The 20,988-nt window shown below is 39.8% G+C and overlaps 1 protein-coding gene across 5 annotated transcripts in view; it reads right to left on the minus strand.

Moving 5' to 3' along the window:
- Window positions 1-20,988, minus strand: part of PPP2R3A (protein phosphatase 2 regulatory subunit B''alpha) — a 202,596-nt gene that overhangs the window by 37,882 nt on the left and 143,726 nt on the right. For 4 of the 5 annotated variants that reach the window (XM_075546885.1, XM_075546883.1, XM_075546886.1 and 1 more), the window contains 3 exons: window positions 17,784-17,940; window positions 13,140-13,188; window positions 12,110-12,199 (listed from right to left, as the gene is read on the minus strand). In XM_075546885.1, coding sequence (XP_075403000.1) covers window positions 12,110-12,199; window positions 13,140-13,188; window positions 17,784-17,940 — 296 coding nt within the window. Of the gene's footprint in view, window positions 1-10,389; window positions 10,792-12,109; window positions 12,200-13,139; window positions 13,189-17,783; window positions 17,941-20,988 lie in introns of those variants that run through there. The other variant, XM_075546887.1, reaches the window with a different exon arrangement.

The raw sequence follows: 20,988 nt of genomic DNA on the forward strand, positions 1-20,988 counted from the left end.
CATTGTTGCTTATCTCTGTTATTGTGTGCTGTTGAGTTAATGCCAACTTAAAAGCAGAACTGCCCCGGTGGCATCGTGGTTCTCAACCATCCTAATGCCTCCTCCCCTATTTGATACAGCTCCTCATGTGGTGGGGACCCCCAACCATAACATTATTTTCATTGCTACTTCATAACTATCATTTTGCTACTGTTATGAATTGGGCGACCCCTGTGTAAAGGTTGTTCGATCCCCAAAGGGGTTGCAACCCACAGGTCACTGGGTTATAAGTTGGGCTGCAATCCTCAAGGCCTGCAGTTTGAAACCAACAGCCGCTCCTCTAAAGAAAGACGGGGCTTTCTACTCCTGTAAACAGTTACAGTCTTGGGAACCCACAGGGGCAGTGCTGCCCTGCCCTTTATGGTCACTATGAGTCAGCATGGACTCAATGGCAGTGAGGGTTGGTGAGCGCCCCAAAGGGTTTCGTAGGCTGTGATGTGTAAGGAAGCCAATAGTCAGGTCTTTTCTTCGGCAGCATCTGGTGGTTCAAACTGCCTACGTTCTAGTTAGCAGCTGAGCAGCCACCAGGGCTCCTTAGAACAGTAAAAACAGACAAATAAACAAACAAAATCAGTCAGTCAGACAACAGTAACTCTTCCCACCTAATTCACAATAAAAAGTTAAAAAAGAAAAACACCTGTAGTTGACCGTACAGTTTCGCTTCTCAGATTCAATCACTTTTACTGCTTCTGCTTCTCTGTCTCAGGCCAAATCTTGTCCCTTCAGCCTTATCCAGGTCAGAACCTGGATGGCTCCTGTGTCACCTTTCTCCCGGCAGGGGCAAGTGGTTGCTTGGCTCCTCGCTACCTACACCCTGGATCTTCAAGGAATCTGGTAATGGAATCTTCTCTTTATTCTCTTTCTAGCCATCCAACATACTTTTAGGTATAGCTAGTAATAAGTCCTTACTTCATTGTTAATTTAATAGTAAAAAAAAGAAGAAGCTAGCTCTTGGTTTTGACAAGGGCCTAGTTGAACTGAAAATCAGGGCTCCTTGTTAAGAAATATACGTTAAGGAGAACTATAAAAGTCGTTACAATAAATACCACACACACACACACACACACACACACACACACACACACACACTCCAGTTCTTTACAATGGTCCATAAGAAAGCAAGCTCGAATGCCAAGAAAGGCATTTACACTGCCGTAGGGCTTGCCAAAGGTGCGTGATAGGTGCCTTTAAATGACTGAATGAGTCTCATGTGATAAAGGATTCAAATGTAATTCAGGGAGGATTCGTGAGCATAAGAGGGATCAGTGTACAAAAGAGAAAGCTGTTACGAACCATCCTGTATGCAGAGATGATTCCTCTCTGAAAGCACAGAAGTGGGGGCTGGCTGGCTGCTCACACACATGAAGGACATGTCCTGACAGAATCTTCTCACTGCAAGTACTAGATCTGCTTTGAAATTTCTTCCAACACAGGAATCTTCCCCACCGCCCTCTAAAGATAATTTACAGAGTTTAAATGTAAAGGCTATTTATTGTAGCAAAACTGGAGAGCAGTTCATATAAGTACTAACTACCCACAGAAAATCAGTGATAAATTTTTGTGTATTTAACCATTTTTGTTTTTCAGAGCATAATTATATTAAGACACATTGTATTTGTGCAATTATCGACATAAGCAAGATTACATTACCTCTTGCCCTTGTCCTCAGACTGGATGAAATTAAGATTTGGACTCGAGTTTCTCAGCCCTAGTAGAAACTCCTAGAAGCTAGTCAAGAAATCAGCTGCAGGAAGTGTCATTACTGCATAGTGAGGGATGAAATGTATTTTCTTTTGCATATTCGGAAGATATATTTCGGCTCCTCCTACCTCTAAGAGCACTAGGCTCGTGTCCTGAGACTTAACAGAAATGAACGAGATAACTGCCAGAGTTAATAATGGTGGGAACAGAATGTGATAAAAATCAGCACAGGAAAAAAGTTTGTAACAGCCTCTCCCCAGAAAACACACATTCTCCATATGTGTGCCTGCCGGGCCAGGAAAGCTCCACATCCCAGTTTTGTAGGCCACATTTTACTGAGCACGCATCAACCTTTAGTGAGTGAATTACTTTTTATCCACCCATGCCTTTCATAAGACAGAAACTTAATTTCTGTAAATGCTACCTACTTTCCTTAAGTAAGCACTTGATGAGTAGCTATTTTATTTCTTTTGTTTAGTCATGTATCAGTTGATGGACACGAAGGTTGTGTCTACTCGTTGGCTATTTAGACCAATGCTGCTAAGAACATTATTGTGCAAGCTTTTGTGTGAGTATATACTCCCATACCTCTTGGACTGTGCCAGAGACTGGAACAGCGAGGCTGAACACGTAGTAGCTCAATGCTTAGCATTCTGAGGACCTGCTAAGCCGCTCTCCAAAGTGACCACTCCAATTTACATTCCCACCAGCAAATTTTCTACATCCTCATCAACAACTGTTATTTTAAAATTTTTTCAATTGTTACTTTTTATGATAGCCATTCTGGTGGATATGAAGTAGAATTTCATTGTGGTTGGATTTGCATTTCCCTGATGACTAATTATGTTGAGCATCTTTTCAGCTGTTTACTAACCACATGTTTATCTTCTTGGGTGAAAGGACTATTCAAATCTTAAAAATAGTCCCATGGGATTTTAAAAATAGTTTATTCCTAACTTTTGTTGTTGACAATATACACAGCAGAGCATACACTAATTGAACCATTTCTACATGCACAATTCAATGACTATCGCTGACATTCTTTGAGCTGTACTGCCATTCTCAGCCTTCTCTTGAGTTATCCCTCCCTGCTAACATAAATCCACTCCCCCGTTTCCTAATATTCACTCGAAAGTACCGTTGTCATTTTGATCCCAATAGCTCTTTCTTGAAAGAGCATAATGTATGCATAGCTGTACACATAATGTATGCTCAGTCATTTGTATACATACATGGGATGTAGAGAGACATACCAAATTGTAACCATCACGCCATCAAAGTTATTTTGGATGCCTATGTGTGCTTTGTTTTCCACAATGCACAAGGAGGCTTGACGAGAAGGAAAACCTCATTTTAAAAACTTGCATGGAGTCCCCATTGCCTTAGAATAAAGGTAGCTTGCTACCTCTTCAAGGAAATGGAATTGGCTTTTAATTTAACTTAAGACTTTTGTTAGGACATGAAAATAAGACTTTTATACACGGATCTTGCTGAAATTTTTATTAGTCCAAAAAGATTTTTAGTAGATTTTGTAAGCGAATTATCCTGGCCAGAGTCTCCAATACAATGCTACAGGTAAGTGGTGAGAGAAGATATCCTAGACGTTTTTCTTATTGTTGAGGAGAACATTTAGTCTTTTTCCATTAAACACAATGTGAGTTGTGGGTTTCTTATAGAAAAAAAAGCCTTTATCACAAGGTTCCTTCTATTCCTACTTTACTGAATGTCTTTTATCTTGACGAGGTGGAAGCTTTTTTTTAAATGCTTCTTCTGTGAGAAAAATATAGCTTTGAATCAACATACACACTTCATATGATAGTTCGCAACATAATAAGCGATTTGCAATTGTATGAAGAGAGGAGGCAAGATGGAAAACGTATCGGGCTGAATCACATGGCACCGAGATAGCTGCACTAGTAGACAGGGGTTTACAATCTCTGTGGTCGACATGCTCAAGAGTGAGAATATTTGCAGAAAGCCATAAATCACATATTACAAAAGTATTAAGTGGCAATTCTAGAGCTGAAAAATAATAAAAACTTAAGATTCGAATGGATAAAGTTTACATTAGCTTAGCCATCAATGAAGAGATCATTAATGAACAAGTAATTAGAAAAGCGGAGGGAAACAAAAGGATGAAAAAGGAAGGACAGAGCTCTGACCCTAGGCTGTATGTGGAGCCTTACTGTCCGTAATGCTAGACACATACGTACGAGGGCGGAGCTACAGAAGCACGGAAACCTTTATTAAACAAACATACCAATGTGAAGCTGTTATTTCTCAGCTAGATCTGCACACTTCTGAAAGCAAGGTTTCCATCTCTCTAACCCTTCCTGAAGAATTCTGTGTTCTTCAATGTATCCCATGTCAAAGAGAAGTTTTGGTATCCTTGAAGGACTTGTATTGTGTTTATTTTAAATGTTCTTTGAAATTTTGTAAACAAAAAAGAAGTCTGAAGTGGGCAAAATCTGGGCTGCAGGGTGGATGGCATAAGGATTCCTATGACATTCACATAGGACAGACTTTGCTGCCTCCCATGAATGAGCATAGGTGCAGTGTTGTGATGATAAAAAATCACCCAGCACAACTTTCCTGGCCTTTTTCTATCCAGTGCAGTTTTCCATTTTCTTAAAACTTCTTCCTAATAAGCCCCAATGTTGGCCCTTTGAGAAAAATCAAGATTATTAACCCTTTGGGGTCCCCCAAAGCCAGTTGACCCTATCTTCTGAGTTGACCTCTCTGCTTTGAATTTAACTGGCCCAGCAGATCCCTGTGGAAGCCACTGGGAGGACTGGACGTTTTTAAAAGGCAGCCTAAGGCAACTAAGGGAAGTGTAGTACTGAGAGAACTTGTCTGCAGCTGCCCACTGATCAGACAGACATGCTTAAAAATGCCTGTTTGGAATAAGCCCCTGCATGTATAACTAGAGCCTGAGTAGCAATGTGTTTTTTTAAAAATTACTGTCCTATTAAAATTTTTTTTCCTATGGAATAAAACAAAAGATTAAAAAAACAGGAAAAATTAAATAATATATTTCACATAACTTGATATAGCTTAAATATTTCAACATGTGAATTGATGTAAAAATTATTGATGATACACATCTTAAATTTTGCATACTGTTTGAAGTATCCTTTGTACTCATAAAACAAACAAACCCAATACCATTGAGTCAATTCCAACCGGCAGCAGTCCTAAATGTGGGTCTCCGAGGCTGTCCATATTTACAGGAGGAGACAGCCTCGACCTTCTCCCTTGGATGGCTGGGGGGTGTGAACCACCTACTCTGCTGCTGGCAGGCCAACACCGACTTGACAATGCCACCGTTACAGTACATCTAATCTAGATGACCCATCCTTCAATTATTCTGGAGCCCCTGTAGTTAGTGGTTGTGATTTTGGACACTGTAAGTATAGAGGACAGCACGTTTTCCTCCTTTCTCTCTCACAAACACACCTAGAGACCTCACCGTGCTTCTTCCCTTGACATTCCTTGCTCAGACTGGCCTAGTGCAAAAATACCTAAAGCTTACATATCCACTCTTGTAATGTCTTAATTCCTTGAAACAAAGTGATTATGTCCAGATACTAGGACAGTTTGCATTGCTGATGTTTCCTTATTGTTGAGTTTAGGGGTTCTATTTTATTCTGAATATAAGTACTTTGTTGTGTATGTTTCTTTATTCCAAATTGTGCTTTGTCTGTTTCTTTTACAGGCTTTTGGTGGAGCAAAATTTTAAAATTTGATGAAGTGGAATATAGTATTTGTTTCCTTTAAACATCATGTTTTTGATGTCATGTTAAACTTTGTCTTAAGTCATGAAGATTCTCTTATGCTTTCCCCCATATTGTATAGTTTTACACTTAAATTTATCCATTCTGTGTAAATTTTTGCATACATGTGAAGACAAATTTTTGCCCTATTTTTTCAGTTATTCAAAAATAGTTTGCTGAAATGACTCTCCCTTTAACAACCAAAAGACAACCCAATTAAAAAATGGGCAAAGGCCTTGAATATTTCATCAAGAAGACATACAAATGGCCAACAAGCAAATGCAAAGTCGCTCAGTGTCATTAGGCATAAGAGGTGCAAATCCCTTTTCGACACTATCGCTGAAGACAGTGCATAAAGTGGGTGCATTAAGTAAATGTGGTGAAGCAAGCTGATGGTGCCCGGCTATCAAAAGACATAGCATCTGAGGACTTAAAAACTTGAAGATAAACAAGTGGCCATTTAGCTGAGAAGCAACAAAGCCCACATGGAAGAAGCACATCAGCCTGTGTGATCATGAGGTATTGACAGGTTCAGGCATCAGGCATGAAAGACCCAGACCAAAAATCCTGTCATTGTGAATGAGTTGGGAGTGCAGAGTGGAGACCTAAAGACCATTTGTAAACAAATGGACATCCCCTTACAGAAGGGTCATGGGGAAGAGACCAGCCAGTCAGGTGCAGTGTAGCAACGATGAAACATACAACTTTCTTCTAGTTCTTTAATGCGTCCTCCTCCCGTTATCATGACCCCAATTCAACCTTAAAAATCTGGCTAGACCAGAGCATGTACACAGGTACAGGTAAAAGCTGGCAACACAAGGAATCCAGGGCAGATAAACACCTTAGGACCAGTATTGAGAGTAACCATACCAGGAAGGTAAGAGTAAGGTAGGGGGAGAAAGGAGGAACCGATCACAATGATCTACCTATAACCCCCTCCCAGGGGGATGGACAACAGAAAAGTGGGTGATGGGAGACATAGGTCAGTGTTAAGACATGAAAAAAATAATAATTTATAAATTATCAAGGGTTCATGAGGGAGGAAGGGGAAAATGAGAAACTGATACTAAGGGCTCAAGTAGAAAGAAGATGATGATGGCAACAAATGTACAAATGTGCCTGACACATGGATGGATTATGGTAAGAACTGTATGAGCCGCCAATAAAATGACTAAAAAAGAGAGAGAGGTGCAAATCACAGATACATGGCACATCACTTCACACCCACTTGTGTGGCTATTATTAAATATATGGAAAACAAAAGGTGTTGTCAAGGATGTAAAGAAATTGCTGGTGGGACTGTAGAGTGGCACAGCAGCTGTGGAAAACAGGGTAGTGTCTTCACCAAAAGGTAAACAGGACTGCCATTCATATTAAGTGCTTTGATTGAGACAACTGAATTTATGTGATCATTTTACTTTTTGTTATGGTATTTTGTTCTGTTGTACATAGGGCTCCTATGAGCCAAGACCAAATACCTAACAACAACAACAATGTGTCATATTTTTTTCCTTTTGAATGGTTTTTCATTAAGTGAACATTTTTCAGGTGTAACATTTTTTAACACCTTTAATGATTTTCTTCACTATATGTTTTTGAGTTAATTTGCTAGTGTTTATGCTACCCTTGACATATATATCTTAACTTCTCAGAATCTAGTTCAGATTTATGCTAACTTAATTCCAGTGATATAGAAATGCTCCTCATAAATAGCTCATTTCTATACATTATAGGTTTGATATAATTATAATACATGTTGTTTTCTAAAATCGCTCTTAGCGTCAGCGGAGAGAAGAAATAGGCATACATGCTGTACTCTGCTGGCACGTTTTGCTGTTTGGGTGTGGCTCTGAATTGCTGTCTGGGTTCACTTGTGCTCAGCTTACACTTTCCTTATTTTTCCTATAAGGTGGGGCTGCTAGCAATAAAGTCTCTGTATTTGTGTGTCTGGAATGTCTTCAATTTGAAACACAACTATGTTGGATAAAACATTCTTGTTTGGAAGTTTTTTCGCAACCAGCACTTGGTTTATGTAACTGCACAATCTTCGCATATTTCCATAGGTTCTGGTAAGTCAGCTGTTAATCTTCGTGGTATTTATGTACATGTGACAAGTCATTTTCCTTTGGCTGCTTTCAAATTTGCTTTTCATTATTTCTACTGTATGTGTCTACATGTGGATATCATTTATTTATCCTAGTACGAGCAGATCACTGAAGTACTTAGATTGATACATTTTCATCAAATTTCAGAAATTTAAAGTAATTATTTTTCATGTATTTATTCCTGTTCCTTTCTTTTCCTGTTCTGGCTTTTGCATTATGCAAACATTGATGTGCTTAATGAGGCATTTCTCTGTGCCTTCATATTTTAAATGATTTATTCTTCTGTTCTTCAGACTGCATATTCTTTCAGTTCACTGACTCCTCTGTCAGTTCATATCTAAGGTTCAGCCCATTAGCGAGTTTGTTTATTTCAGTTATTCTTCTCAACTCTAGACTTTCCATTTTCCATTTAAAATGATCTATCTCATTATTGTCAACCTAGCTTCAGTTAACTTCTTGAAGCATTTCAGTAAGTTCTTTGAACATGTTTATAGTAGTGGCTTTGAAATCTTTGTCTGCTGAGTCCAAAATCTGGTCTCTCAAAGACAGCTCCTATTACTTCTCAGTTTCTGTTGCCAGATTTTTTCCCATGTCTGAGCACAGTTCTTTGCATGTCTTAAAATTTTCTTAAAAATGGATTTTAACTAATATTGCAGCCACTCTAGATATCGATTCCCCCCCCTCCCCCCTTCCCTACTTTCTGGACCTAACACTTGTTCATTTGTTTAGTGACTTGGCTGGACTATTTTTTTCTTTTTAAATCATTTTATTGGGGGCTCTTACAACAATCCATACATCAATTGTATCAACCATATTTGTACATATGTTGTCATAATTTCCAAAATATTTTTTACTTGAGCTCTTGGTATAACCCCCCCCAGTGACCTTGATAATATATATTATTATTATTATTTCATCTTACATTGTCAGTTTGTCTCCCTTCACCCAAATTTCTGTTATTTATCTCCTTTTGGGGGGCTATATATCCAACCTTGTAAAGGGTTCTTCCTTTCTCCCCCTTCCTCCTCCCTGACCATTCCTCTTCCCTCATGATATCAGTACTCCCACTACTGTTCCTGAAGGGTTTATCTGTCCTGAATTCTATGTGTCGAGTGCTCTTATCTATACAATGTGTGTTCTCTGGTCTAGCCAGATTTGTAAGGTAGAATTGGGTCATGGTAGTGGGGGTAGAGGGGAGGGGAAACACTCAGGAACTAGAGGAATGATGTGTGTTTTATCAGTACTATACTGCACCTTGATTGAATCATCCCTTCCTATAACCCTTTGGTGGTGGGATATCCAACTGTCTACAGATGGGCTTTGGGTCTCTACTCCAACCCCTGTCGTTTGCATCGATATAGTTGTTTGTTTTGGATATTTTGATACCTGATACTGGTGACACCTCATAATCACAAAGGCTGGTGTGCTTCTTCATGCTATATCTTTTGATAGCCGGGCACCATCCGCTCTCTTCACATTTGCTTATGCACCCATTTTGTCTTCAGTGATCATGTCAGGAAGGTATATCAAAGAATGCCAGATTATCAGAATAAAGTGTTCTTGTGTTTAGGGAGGCCTTGAGTAGAGGCCCAAAGTCTGTCTGCTATCTTAATACTTACCATATAAATACATGTACATTGGCCTCTATATTTACATATATGCATGCCTTTAGCTATACCTCTATAAGTAGCTTTTGCCTCCTATTTTCTTCCTTTATTTCCTTTCATCTTCCTCCTATCCCACTATCATGCTCATTTCCATTTGTCTCTCAGTAATTCTTCTCTGATACATTGTACTTGATTAAACCCCACCAGGCATTATATGCCTCCTTGCCATCAATTTTAGATCTCTTGTTGTTCCCTTTTCCTGAGTTTGTTGGCTCCCCACTCTCACTCCTCAACCCCTCTTCTCCCATAGCCCCTCAGAACTGCCGGTCCCACTGATTTCTCCTTGGGATTGTTTGTCCTGCCTATGTTATATAGATAGACATAAGGTAAAAGAAAAAGAAAAACAAAACAAGAAAAAACCCAATAGATAGTTCCAGGTCTGTTGATCCTCATGTACGTTTTATGATCAAGTCTGATGAGGTGCCAAGCCCTGTCCCCCAAGTCAGAAGTCTATTTTCAGGATTCCTTGGGAACTTAGTTTTCTCTCTTGCTGCCCTGTTGCACACCCTTTGTGTTTCACCCTGCTTTGCATGAGGCAGACCGGGCACACCTTCCGCAGTGTCTTCAGTGCTGTCCCCCGTTGGCTGGACTATTTTAACCCCAAACTCACTACCATAGAGTTGATTTTGACTCATAGGACTCCTAGACAGCAGTGTCGACCAGAAGGAGGAGCACGGAAGAGGAAGGGAAAAATGGGCATCAGGAAGAGTTTATTTTCTTGAAATTTCTTCTAAAGAAAAAATTGTGGGTATTACAACTATTTAGCCTTAAGTATGAGAGGATACTTAGGAGAACATACCCTAAAAACTTGGAGTATATGGTAATTAAAAATTAATTCAATGGAAATAATTTAGATGTCCCAACAGTCTATACCAGTACACAGTTGACCCTTGAACAACACAAGTTAGAACTGCAAGGGCCCACTTAGATGAAGAATTTTTTCAGTAAGTATATTGGAGATTTGTGATAATTTGAAAAACTCATCTATGAATTGTACAGCCTAGAAATAAAAATTTTTAAAAATTTTAAGAAAAGTTAGATATTCCATGAATACACAAAATAAGTTCATATATATATGTAGTAAATATATTTCACAACTTACTATCATAAAACATAAATTATAAAACAAAATTTATCAAATATATTCACAGTCAAGAGAAATATACATCAAAAGATGCAGTAATGAATCCTAACTGTACAAATGAACTATAGTTCATACAGTATTACTGTAAGAATTCTGTAGCCACTTCCCATTGCTATTGTGGTGAGCTCAAGTACTCTGAGCATCTACTTTAAAGACTTCGTGACGCTAGTCATTTCTGTGTGAGCCGTTTGTCTCTCCAGCACATTGTGTCATGAAGTAACAAATGTCCTGCAGTTCTGTGTACTTTCTTTGGTGTTCACTGCAGTACCACCAGCCTTTCTCCAGAACCCACTGGGAGTGCCACTAGTGATGTGCTGGCAGTGCTTCTAAGAAGCAGAGAACTTAATCCAGTGTAAGGACCACTGTAAATAAAGAAAAGGCACTTGGTGAAGCCATTGTTGCAGCTACCTCCAGCAGGGGCAGAAAACATTATGCGTTTTGCAAAATACGTGTTTAGCTCGTATTGAAATGAAGCTTTTACAAGGGTACAGCATAATGCATATAACATAATTCTGGTCAGTAGTAGACTGTCAGTAGGTAAGTTTTTGGGCAGTCAAATGTTCTAAGCTTATTTCAACTTCCCCTAACTTCTGTGTTATTCAAAGATCAACTGTTAATAAAAATGACTATACAATGTATACCAAACAATATAATCTATAAGAGCCTGTCCTGTAGGGTCACTGTGAATTGGCATCGACTCAGTGACAGTGTTTTTTGTTGTTTATAATTATTAAAATTTATATTCTTATGCTCATATTGGACATTAAATTACTACTGTCTTTGAAATGAAAATTCAAATTAATTAAAAATAATCTAATTATATTCCTCTTCAGAAATTCACTGTCATAGATTTGATTCTGACTCATAGCAACCCTGTAGGACAGTACTGAACTGCCCCTGTGGGTTTCCAAGACTGATAGGCTTATCTTTCTCATGAGGAGCAGCTGGTGGTTTCAAACTGCTGACCTTGTGGTTAGCAGCCCAATGTATTAACCTACTATGCTACCAGGGCTACTAATAAGTTTCCTAGCTTATTTTTATTCCTACTTAGATGATTTCCAAACAATACATTCAACACAGTAGATGGTCCTTGAGCGAGCATTGAGACAGCAGAGCCGGTTATGCCTGCAAATCACATCAAGGAGTGCACCCTCACCCTCCTTTGGTCTTGAGCACACAATACATATATACCACAGAAAGAGAGAGGTTTAGAGTTCTAGCTTAGACAAGAGACAGATGAGTGTGGAGAAAGGTCATATAGTGTCTGAGTACAATCAAGGTATGTTTGAAAATGTCAAAGGAAGGGAGAAATTATTCTAACCAAGGGAATGAGGACCTACCTGTGCTCTTTTCTTTCCCTCTCTAATTTATTACTGAACCATTGAGGTGGCAAAACAACTAGCAGTCTCTAGTCTATTCCTAGGTCCCATATCAACACCTACTTAGTCTAATTTACCCTTAGCCTTACTTACCCTCACGGCCAGTCACCCGAGTCTCCTGGGTAACTGCACTGCTCTCAGTGCTGGGCCTGTGGATTCAGTGCCTGTTTCATCCTACCTGAGAGCCCCAAGAGGACTGTCATCTTGGGATCTCCAGGGTTATTCACTAAGTCCACATGGCAGCTTTTCAGGCCTTGTGCGCCCATCTTATATCTTGGCAAAGAAAATTTGGAAGTCATACCTGGTGGGGTTTCTTTTGTCTTCCTCAGAGATTAAAAACCAAACAAAATCTGCATAGCTCATTCTTCCTTCTTCCTGTACTGTTTTTCCCCTGGGAGCAGAGGGAAAGAGAAGAAGACAGTGCTAATAAAATTTCTTGAACAATTATTTGGAAAAACATCGTAGGATGATGCTCCTATCCATTACGTGTTACACAGAACAAAACACTATTCTGTACTGAGACTCCTCACAATCAGCACTATGTTTGAGCGCTTATTGCAACTAGTAAATCAATTACAGAAGTAACAGGTTACACAATTCAGAATAAGGAAAGCTCAAGGTACAGTTCTTCTGTCAGCATAGACCCCTCTGAGGCATGCCCAGAGGAAGGTCTTTCTCTGGTCCTTGGCTCCTTGGCTTCTTGGGACAGGCCTGGCCTCTAACATGCTGGGGAAACTATGAGAGTTTTTTCAACTCTGCCAATAAGTGCCTGGAGGCACTGTACTCTTATCAGCAAGCTTTGCTGCGTGGGCTACACGCTACACCGAGCTGTCTGTCTCCTGGTTCTACTGCTCCTATTTCTTTCTCACTGCTTCTTGCTATCTGCTGTTTTAGCTGTTTCTTGGATCTAGGAGGTTCCCAGTACAGGGACCTAGGGTCCAAAGAATGTGTTCCACGTATTGTCCTCTTCTCCTTATATGAAGTCCCCCAGGCATTGGGGGGTAGTTAAAAGAAAGGCCATATAAAACATCCCTCACACTGCAAAGGCATATCTTGTTTTCAGAGGTTAGAGGGTAAAGCCAGGAAGCATTTGAAAATATGAAGGAAATAAATCTGGCCTCTAATTTGAAGTGCAAATAATTAGCAGGATCATAAACTGTTAACTTTATTTAAATGTAAGACCAATATATCTTAATCACTCTCCTGTGTTAAGACATATGTGTTTTCTTGTATTACTTGGCCCACTATTTCTGTTAAAATATGGGAGAAGTGTTGCTAAAATGAGATTGTTACAATATTAATAATTTTTAAGTGTCAATGCGGCTTCTTACCTTGTTACTGCTCCAGAGAATATCCTTTCAATAATCCTGTTTGATGAGGCTAAATATAATAAGAAATTACAGGACCATTAGAAACATGCACCAGGAAGGTCATACTTTTGGCAATCTTCCATGATGAGAATTAATAGTTCAAACAGGTAAAAATAAAAAAAGAACAGCTGAACTTTTATTTATGTATAATTATGATTTTTGGAAAAATTTGAGGTAGAGTTATATACATGAATGTACAAGAGGCCTTCAAAACCTTTGTAGAAAATGAAATTTAAACATAATGGAATTAAAAAACTTTTTGAAGCCTCCCTTGCATATATGTGTACACACACACACACACACACACACACACACGGCCCCACCTTAAAAAAAAAAGAACAGGCAACTACACACACACACATATATATATATATATCCAGCATATTTAGGTTGTGTGAGTATAGTTAAGCACGAAGTTCTGAAAATCCTGACAGCTGAGATGATAATGTATGGGATTTGTATTAATCTTATTACTCAATATGAACAAGAACAGAAATTCCTCTATACAAGTTTTATTCCGGCAGGGGAACTGACTGTACAGTTCCTAGTATGGGGTCTTGGGGTAAGAATATGAGTGGTTGGTTTGCAGAAGGCTAGGGATGACAGAGGAAGCCCAAACCCATATGCAGAGTCCTCACATGGCTGAAGCCTCCAGTGAATCCCCTCTGACCACAGTCCAGGGATGTGAATGGTCTTGCGGTCAGACAGAGCATTGGAAAGTCGGTTATGGCAGATGTAGTTAGGTTAAAATGGATCATCTGACCAATTTTTAAGTTGTTTCAGTTTCTAGCATTTTCTGCTTATTTTTCGATTGAGTGTTTCCTGTGTTGTTGTTTTTGGTTTGTTTCTTTTGTAAGATTTTCTGTATATAAAATTCAGGATACATAAATCTATAGGGGCAGTAGCTAGATTAAGAATTACTTAGGCATGGCAAGGGATGTTGGGGTAAAATGGAGAGTTAGCAACTAGTATAAGAAATTTTAAAAGTTCTGAAATTGATTGGGTGATGACTGCACAGTTCTGCTTATTATGACTGAACTATTAAATTGTATGATATGTGAATTATATGAAAACAAAACTATCAAACAAAACCAAACCATTGCAGATATAGTAGATAGAAAATGTGTGAAAAATGAACTCTACAGACAGAAAAAAAGTATATGGGTGGTGCTTTCCAGTAGCCGTCTACAAGGATAACAAAGACACTGTAACATCTTCTTATGTTCCCTTTTTATATCAGTCTAGGACAGAACATAGGGTTTAAAAAGTCCCATAAAGTTTAGTTCAAAGAGAGAGATAAATATATCCTAAGATAATAAGGTACTTTTTGATGATTGGGACTAGTGCTGGATCTTTGAGACTAAAGCAAAATACCTCACTGTAAGGTCAGAATAACTAAAGGCATTATTAGTTAAAGAGAGAGAGAGAGAGAGAGAGAGAGAGAGAGAGAGAGAGAGAGAGAGAGAGAGAGAGAGAGAGAGAGAGAGAGAGAAAGAGAAATGCCTGGGGATTTCAGGCAGGGATAGGGTGCAGGATGCAATCTATACTTTAAAAAGTGCCCCCGGCAACAGATGTACACTGAACTGTGAAGTCATTGGAGAATTAGCAGTTATCCACATTGAACTCTTCTGCAGAGTTAGGTACCCAACCCCCCTATCACTGACTTCACTCCGACTGGCATAGAGCCGCTAGGGAAAAAGAAAATGGCCCCACAGTTTCCAAGGCTGGAATATTTAGGGCAGCAGGCAGCCACAGGCTTGGGCCATTGAACCTTTTAGTTTGTAGCCAAGTACTTAAACCCTGTGGGCCAGGAGTTAAATACAGACAACCAAAAGGTAAATTCGTTTGGCTGAAGACAACGAGGGCTGTGTCAGTACAGTCACACCTGGAAATAGAGCAAAGTCTGGGTGCATGCAGACCTCCTTGGGTTTCCTGTGCACTGGTTTATGGTGTTAATAATTTACACGACGTTGACAAAAAGAGATACACAGGAAAGGAAAGGATATTGAATGCCAAACTAAAGTTATCTGAACCCATGAAAAGATTTAGCCTCCTAAAAACTGATGGTCCTGCTAAGTTGGCCCGTGAATTAAGGACAGGTAAGTGATTGGGCATTATGAGCAAGAGCTTCACAATGTGGACCAAGAGGCCTACTTTTATGGACTTCATCCCACCAGTACATCACACTGAAGCGATCTGTTTCTGAAAGGTTATAATCTTGGAAAATGAATGAGAAATTCTACTCCTCACATATAGTCCCACTATGAGTCAGATTTAACTTGATGGTAACTGGCTGGTGTGGTCTACGTGTTAGGTTGATGGTTCCAATCCACCAGCCGATCAGTGGGAGAAAGAAAAGCCAGTCTGCTCCCATAAAGATTTATAGTCTCAGAAACCCTATGTCATGTCACTAAGAGATCGAATGGACTTGATGACAATGGATTATATTCATCACTATGAAGAACCCCGCTGGAGCAGTGGTTCAAGAACTCAGTTGCTAACTGAAAGGTTGGTGGTTCAAAATGACCAGTGTTCACATAGGACAAAGATGGGGTAGTCTATTCCATAAAGATGTACCACATTGGAAACCCTCAGGGGCAGTTTTGCAATGCCCTGCAAGCTAGCTATGGGTCAAAATTGACTTGATGGCAGTGGGTCTGTTAATTTGGTTAATGTTATTCAAAGAGCCCAGAGAGTTGTTCATGACCCTCAGAGCCAGGCTCGTGCTAAACGAGATCATCTGTCCACTGGTCCCCGGGAATGGGGAGGTGCCCAGCTTATAACGCTGCCCTATACCCCTATGAATACCTCATTTTCTTTCAGTCATTTTATTGGGGGTCTCAAACAACTCTTATCACAATCCATACATTCATATATGCATTGTATAAAACAAATGTGTACATTTGTTGCCCTCATCACTCTCAAAACATTTGCTCTCCACTTAAGCCCTTGATATCAGCTCACTTTCTCTCTCCCTCTCTACTTCCCCCTCCTTCATGAACCCTTGATAATTTATAAATTATTATTTTGTCATATCTTACACTGTCCGATGTCTCCCTTCATCTACTCTTCTGTTGTCTGTCCCCTAAGGAGGAGGTTATATGTAGATCCTTGTAATCGGTTCCCCCTTTCCATCCTACCCTCCTTCCATAAATACCTCATTTTCTTAGGATGCTTGCCATTACTCACAGACATATGAAACAACAAAATTCAACATTTAAGATTTGTACTCTGCTCTATGTACAAGGTTAAAAGGCTGACTTAAGCACTGTTCTGGGAAAACTTTTAAGGAGAGAAGAGGGATGGCCTCATGAGAGAAAAAGAATTTATGGGGTTAAGTTAAAAAAGTATTGCTACAAATGAGAAACCTTTATTAAACAAAAACATTAAAAATGTGAAGCTGTTGTTTTTCGACATATCTTGTATCTGAGGTGGTGTTTCTCTCTCTCTAACATTTCGCTGTGCTCTTCTATTCATACCACACCAAAATGGCAAATTTATTATCTTCAAGGACTCATATCGTGTTCCTTTAAATGTTCTTTGAGTTTGGGGAAGAAAGGGCTCAAAGGGGACACACCAGGGCAGTCGTGTGGCCGGGATGAATGTCCCAGTGAAATTCTGGTAGGGCAGTCCTTGCCACCTTCAAAGAGTGTCAGGTGACTTGTGATGGAAAAAATTCATCAGCACAGATTTCCCGATCCTTTTCTCACCAATCCAGTTTTCCACTTAAGAAAACCCTCTTCCTGATAAGGAGAAAGATGAAGCTTTCTATCTCGTAAAGATTTATAGCCAGTTTCGGCAGCCCTCATAGAATCATTAGGAGTTGGGAGTTTGTTCTACTTTTTTTTTTTTTTGGTTTCTTCCTAATAACTCCCCATGATTGTCCAGGGTCTTTTGAGAAAATCTATCAAGATTACCCTTGGAATGAAAAAAAAAAAAAGCAGTTGTCTTAACTTTCTGAGCTGATCTCTGCCTTGAATTTCACTGGCTCAGGAGATCTTCTTGGAAGCCACTGCTTTGATTGGACCTTTTTTGAACACACTGTAATGGAACTGAGACTAAGGCCATCCACTGATCACAGAGACATGTGTAAACATGTTTGTTTTTTAATAAACCCGTGCATGCATGAATTGGAGCCATAGTAGGCAATACTTTTTAATTTTCTCTTGTATATACCTAGTACTTAGCTAGAACATTAAATCTGAAAGGCAACAGGTTCTAAGTTTACAATGGGCAAAAATAAGTAAAAGAGTAACATGAAGTGATAAGCAATTTTGTTTTTTAGCCAAAGAAAGCACGCAAAATGAATCTTCAGGAAAAAAATCTTTTCTGGACCTTGATTCTATAAAGCAAGTTCCCAGAAGAGTCTGAGAGGGAAAAAAACGTTAGACAAATGAGCAACATTTCATCCTTGTGGTTTATAGAGAAGCTGTCAAATGAGAACATTTCTACAGCTACACACACGAGTCTATTCTCTAACAAATACACTTGGCACAGAGGTGGACTTCGCTGATTCACCACCAGAAAACACCCCACATGACTTCTGTCATCCTCAAAAACGGTCAAGTCTTAACTTACAGAGTTATGACTTGCAGAGTCACTCACCTTGATCATTGTATCGAGATAGATCGCTCTGGCTGATGTAGAGGTCATGGTCACTATCTAGTTCCCAGAATTTACAATAAATAACATAGAAATGTTCATAGGAGAAGTAATCTGTGATTTGGTTTATATCTTCTTCTTCTTCCAAAAGGGCTAGAGTCTGAAATGGTGGAAAGAAAACAATTAATTTTAGAAAACCCAGCTATGACCACCATATATAATCTAGCAAAAGTTTTGTATAAAGGGAATTAAAAATTTTGATTTTGGTACCAAAGCAGGAACTTGAGTAAGTGACCTACTTAACCAACTGACCAATCAAGTAGGCATTTACTAAGTTTTGTGATATGCACAGTGAGAGGTTAGGGGCTGCAAGGATACATGAGCGGGGGTTAGGAAGAACCATCACCAAGGGGCCCACAGGTCTTCAGAGGTTTACCGACCAGCAAGCCCAGAACAGTCAGGTAGCAGCTAAGCTACATGGCCAAAAACTAACATTGCACTTAAAGTTTCAGTTATGTGAGCATGATATTATAAACAGTGGGTTCTGATGTAGAATTTGATTTTCAGAATTAAGTCAAATTTACTATAAATGGTCAGACATATGAGAGGATGTCAAAAAGTTTGAAGGAAAAATTTTATTTCCAGTTTTCCACGAACTTTTGATGTCTCTTTGGATGCATGATTGTGATGATACATGGTGGTATGATATGGAAGCACAGGGGGTAGAGCCATTAGGCTCTGAACTGGAAGTGCGCCTGAGTCTCCCTCATCACTGTGCTGTTAGGAAAATCACCAGAACAAATACTATTCAAATGGAATTCTATAATCAGCCAAATGAACACATATGAAGGGGTACCCCCCAAAAAAAAACCCAGATTTTTTTTTCAAAGTGTATTAGACTGGGTTGACTAGAGAAACACATTCATTGGCACTCATATATGTGTAAGAGAAAACTTTATATCAATAAGTAGTTATGCATCAATAAAACATCCCAGCCCCAGGCTTCAACCCGGTGTGCCAAGACATGAGTACAATATACCAGCATGTAGCAGGGAACCAATAGAGGTCTGTGGGGCTAGCTGTAATCCTAACTACTTGCCACAACCCCCCACCCTGAATAATGCACTTCAGAGGACAGCACTGAAGCTACAGGGCGGGGAGAAAGGCACGTCAGATCAGAGCACATAGGAGCAAGTGAAGAGGAGAGTAGAGAGAGTGGACCACATCCTGGCCCTCGAAGCCCTGAGGGTGATACTCCTGCTCAGAGCAGCCCATGCACAGAGAGGATCACAGGGTCAGCCCCACCAAAAGACATGATGTCCCTCGCTGATCCATAGCACTATGGGGACAACATTGGAGACACCTGCGGGAATTGTGCCCAACTGACCGCATCACCCTGGGGTGAAACATAAGGGCATACAACAGAGCAGCAAGGGAACAAAGCAATTAGTCCTCGGGGAATACCAAAAATAGACTTTGGGGCCCTTGGCACCCCATCAGATTCAACTTGAAAACACTCCTACAGGTCAACAAACAGACCTGGAACTATTTATATGCTTTTCCTTTTTGTCCTTGGTATTTTGTTGTTGTTGTTACTTTTTTTTTGTTTTATCTTCCTTTGTTGTTTTGTTTGGCTTTGCCTTGCTTTTGTGCTTATTATTGTCTCTGTATGCCTATCTTGATGGGATATTCAGGATAAACAATTTGGAGGAGAAAACAAGAGGACCGATGAACATGGGAGAGTGTCAACCAACCCAGGATAAGGGAACAAGTGATCTAAAATTGATGGCGAGAAGGGCGTAGGATGCCTACTGAAACCCCAATGAAGGTCGAACATGATAGTGGGGCAAGAGGAAAGTAAAAGGGCATAGAGAAAAGAACTAGGAGGGAAAGGACATTTATAGAGGTCTAAATACAGGCATGTACATATGTAAATATATTTATATATAACCTTAGGGAAATAGATTTATGTACATATGTTTATACATTAAGTATTAAGGTAGCAGATGAACATTGGGCCTCTACTCAAGTACTCCCTCAATGCAAGAACACTTTGTTCTAATAACCTGGCATTCCGTGATGCTGAGCTTCCTGACATGATCGCTGACATGACATGATTGCTGAAGACAAAATGGGTGCATAAACAAATATGGTGAAGAAAGATGATGGTACTCAGCTATCAACAGATATACAGTGTCTGGGGTCTAAAAGGCTTGAAGATAAACAAGAGGCCGTCTAGATGAGAAGCAAAAAAGTTCACATGGAAGAAGCACATTAGCCTGTGTGATCATGAGGTGTTGATGGGGTCAGATGTCAGGCATCAAAGACCCAGAACAAAAAATCATATATTTGAATGACGGGGAGCATGGAGTGGAGGCCCAAAGCCCATCTGTAGAAAATTGGACATCCCTTACAGAAGGGTAACAAGGAAGAGATGAGTCAGTCAGGGTGCAGTGTAGCAACGATGAAACATACAACTTTCCACTAGTTCTTTAATGTTCCCCCTCACCCCCAATATCTTGACCTCAATTCTACCTTACAAATCTGACTAGACCAGAGCATGTACACTCCTACAGGTAAGAGCTCCCAACACAGGGAATCCAGGACTGATAAACTCCTCAGGACCAATAATGAGAGTAGTGATACCAGGAGGGGAAGGGGAAGGTGGGGGGAGATAGACAACAAAAATGGGTGAAGGGAGACATCTGTCAGTGTAAGACATGCAGAATAACAATAATTTATAAATTATCAAGGGTTCATGAGGGAGGGAAGGTGGTGCATAGGGAAAATGAGGAGCTGATACCAAGGGCTCAAGTAGGAATAAAATGTTTTGAAAATGATTATGGCAACATATGTACAAATGTGCTTGATACAATGGATGTATGTATGGATTATAATAAGAGCTGCAAGAGCCCCCAATAAAATGACTTTAAAAAACACCCCTGCTCAGTCCAGAGCAAGTTCATAAATTCGATATTAGCCCTTAAGTCTGATATTAGCCTTGAATTCCTCTTCAGACCCATGGAGCACATGTAATGATGCTGAATGCAGTAAGATCACAGGCTGGTGGGTGAGTCCTATGGATCCAATGGCAGTGGACACATCTCCATGACTCTGGCTGGCATCAGTGTGGCTCCATGTGACTTGTCAACAGGAAAGTGTGAGAGAGAGAGAGAGAGAGAGAGAGAGAGAGAGAGAGAGAGAGAGA

Source organism: Tenrec ecaudatus, chromosome 4 (assembly GCF_050624435.1).
Source record: "Tenrec ecaudatus isolate mTenEca1 chromosome 4, mTenEca1.hap1, whole genome shotgun sequence".
Lineage (NCBI taxonomy): Eukaryota > Metazoa > Chordata > Mammalia > Afrosoricida > Tenrecidae > Tenrec > Tenrec ecaudatus.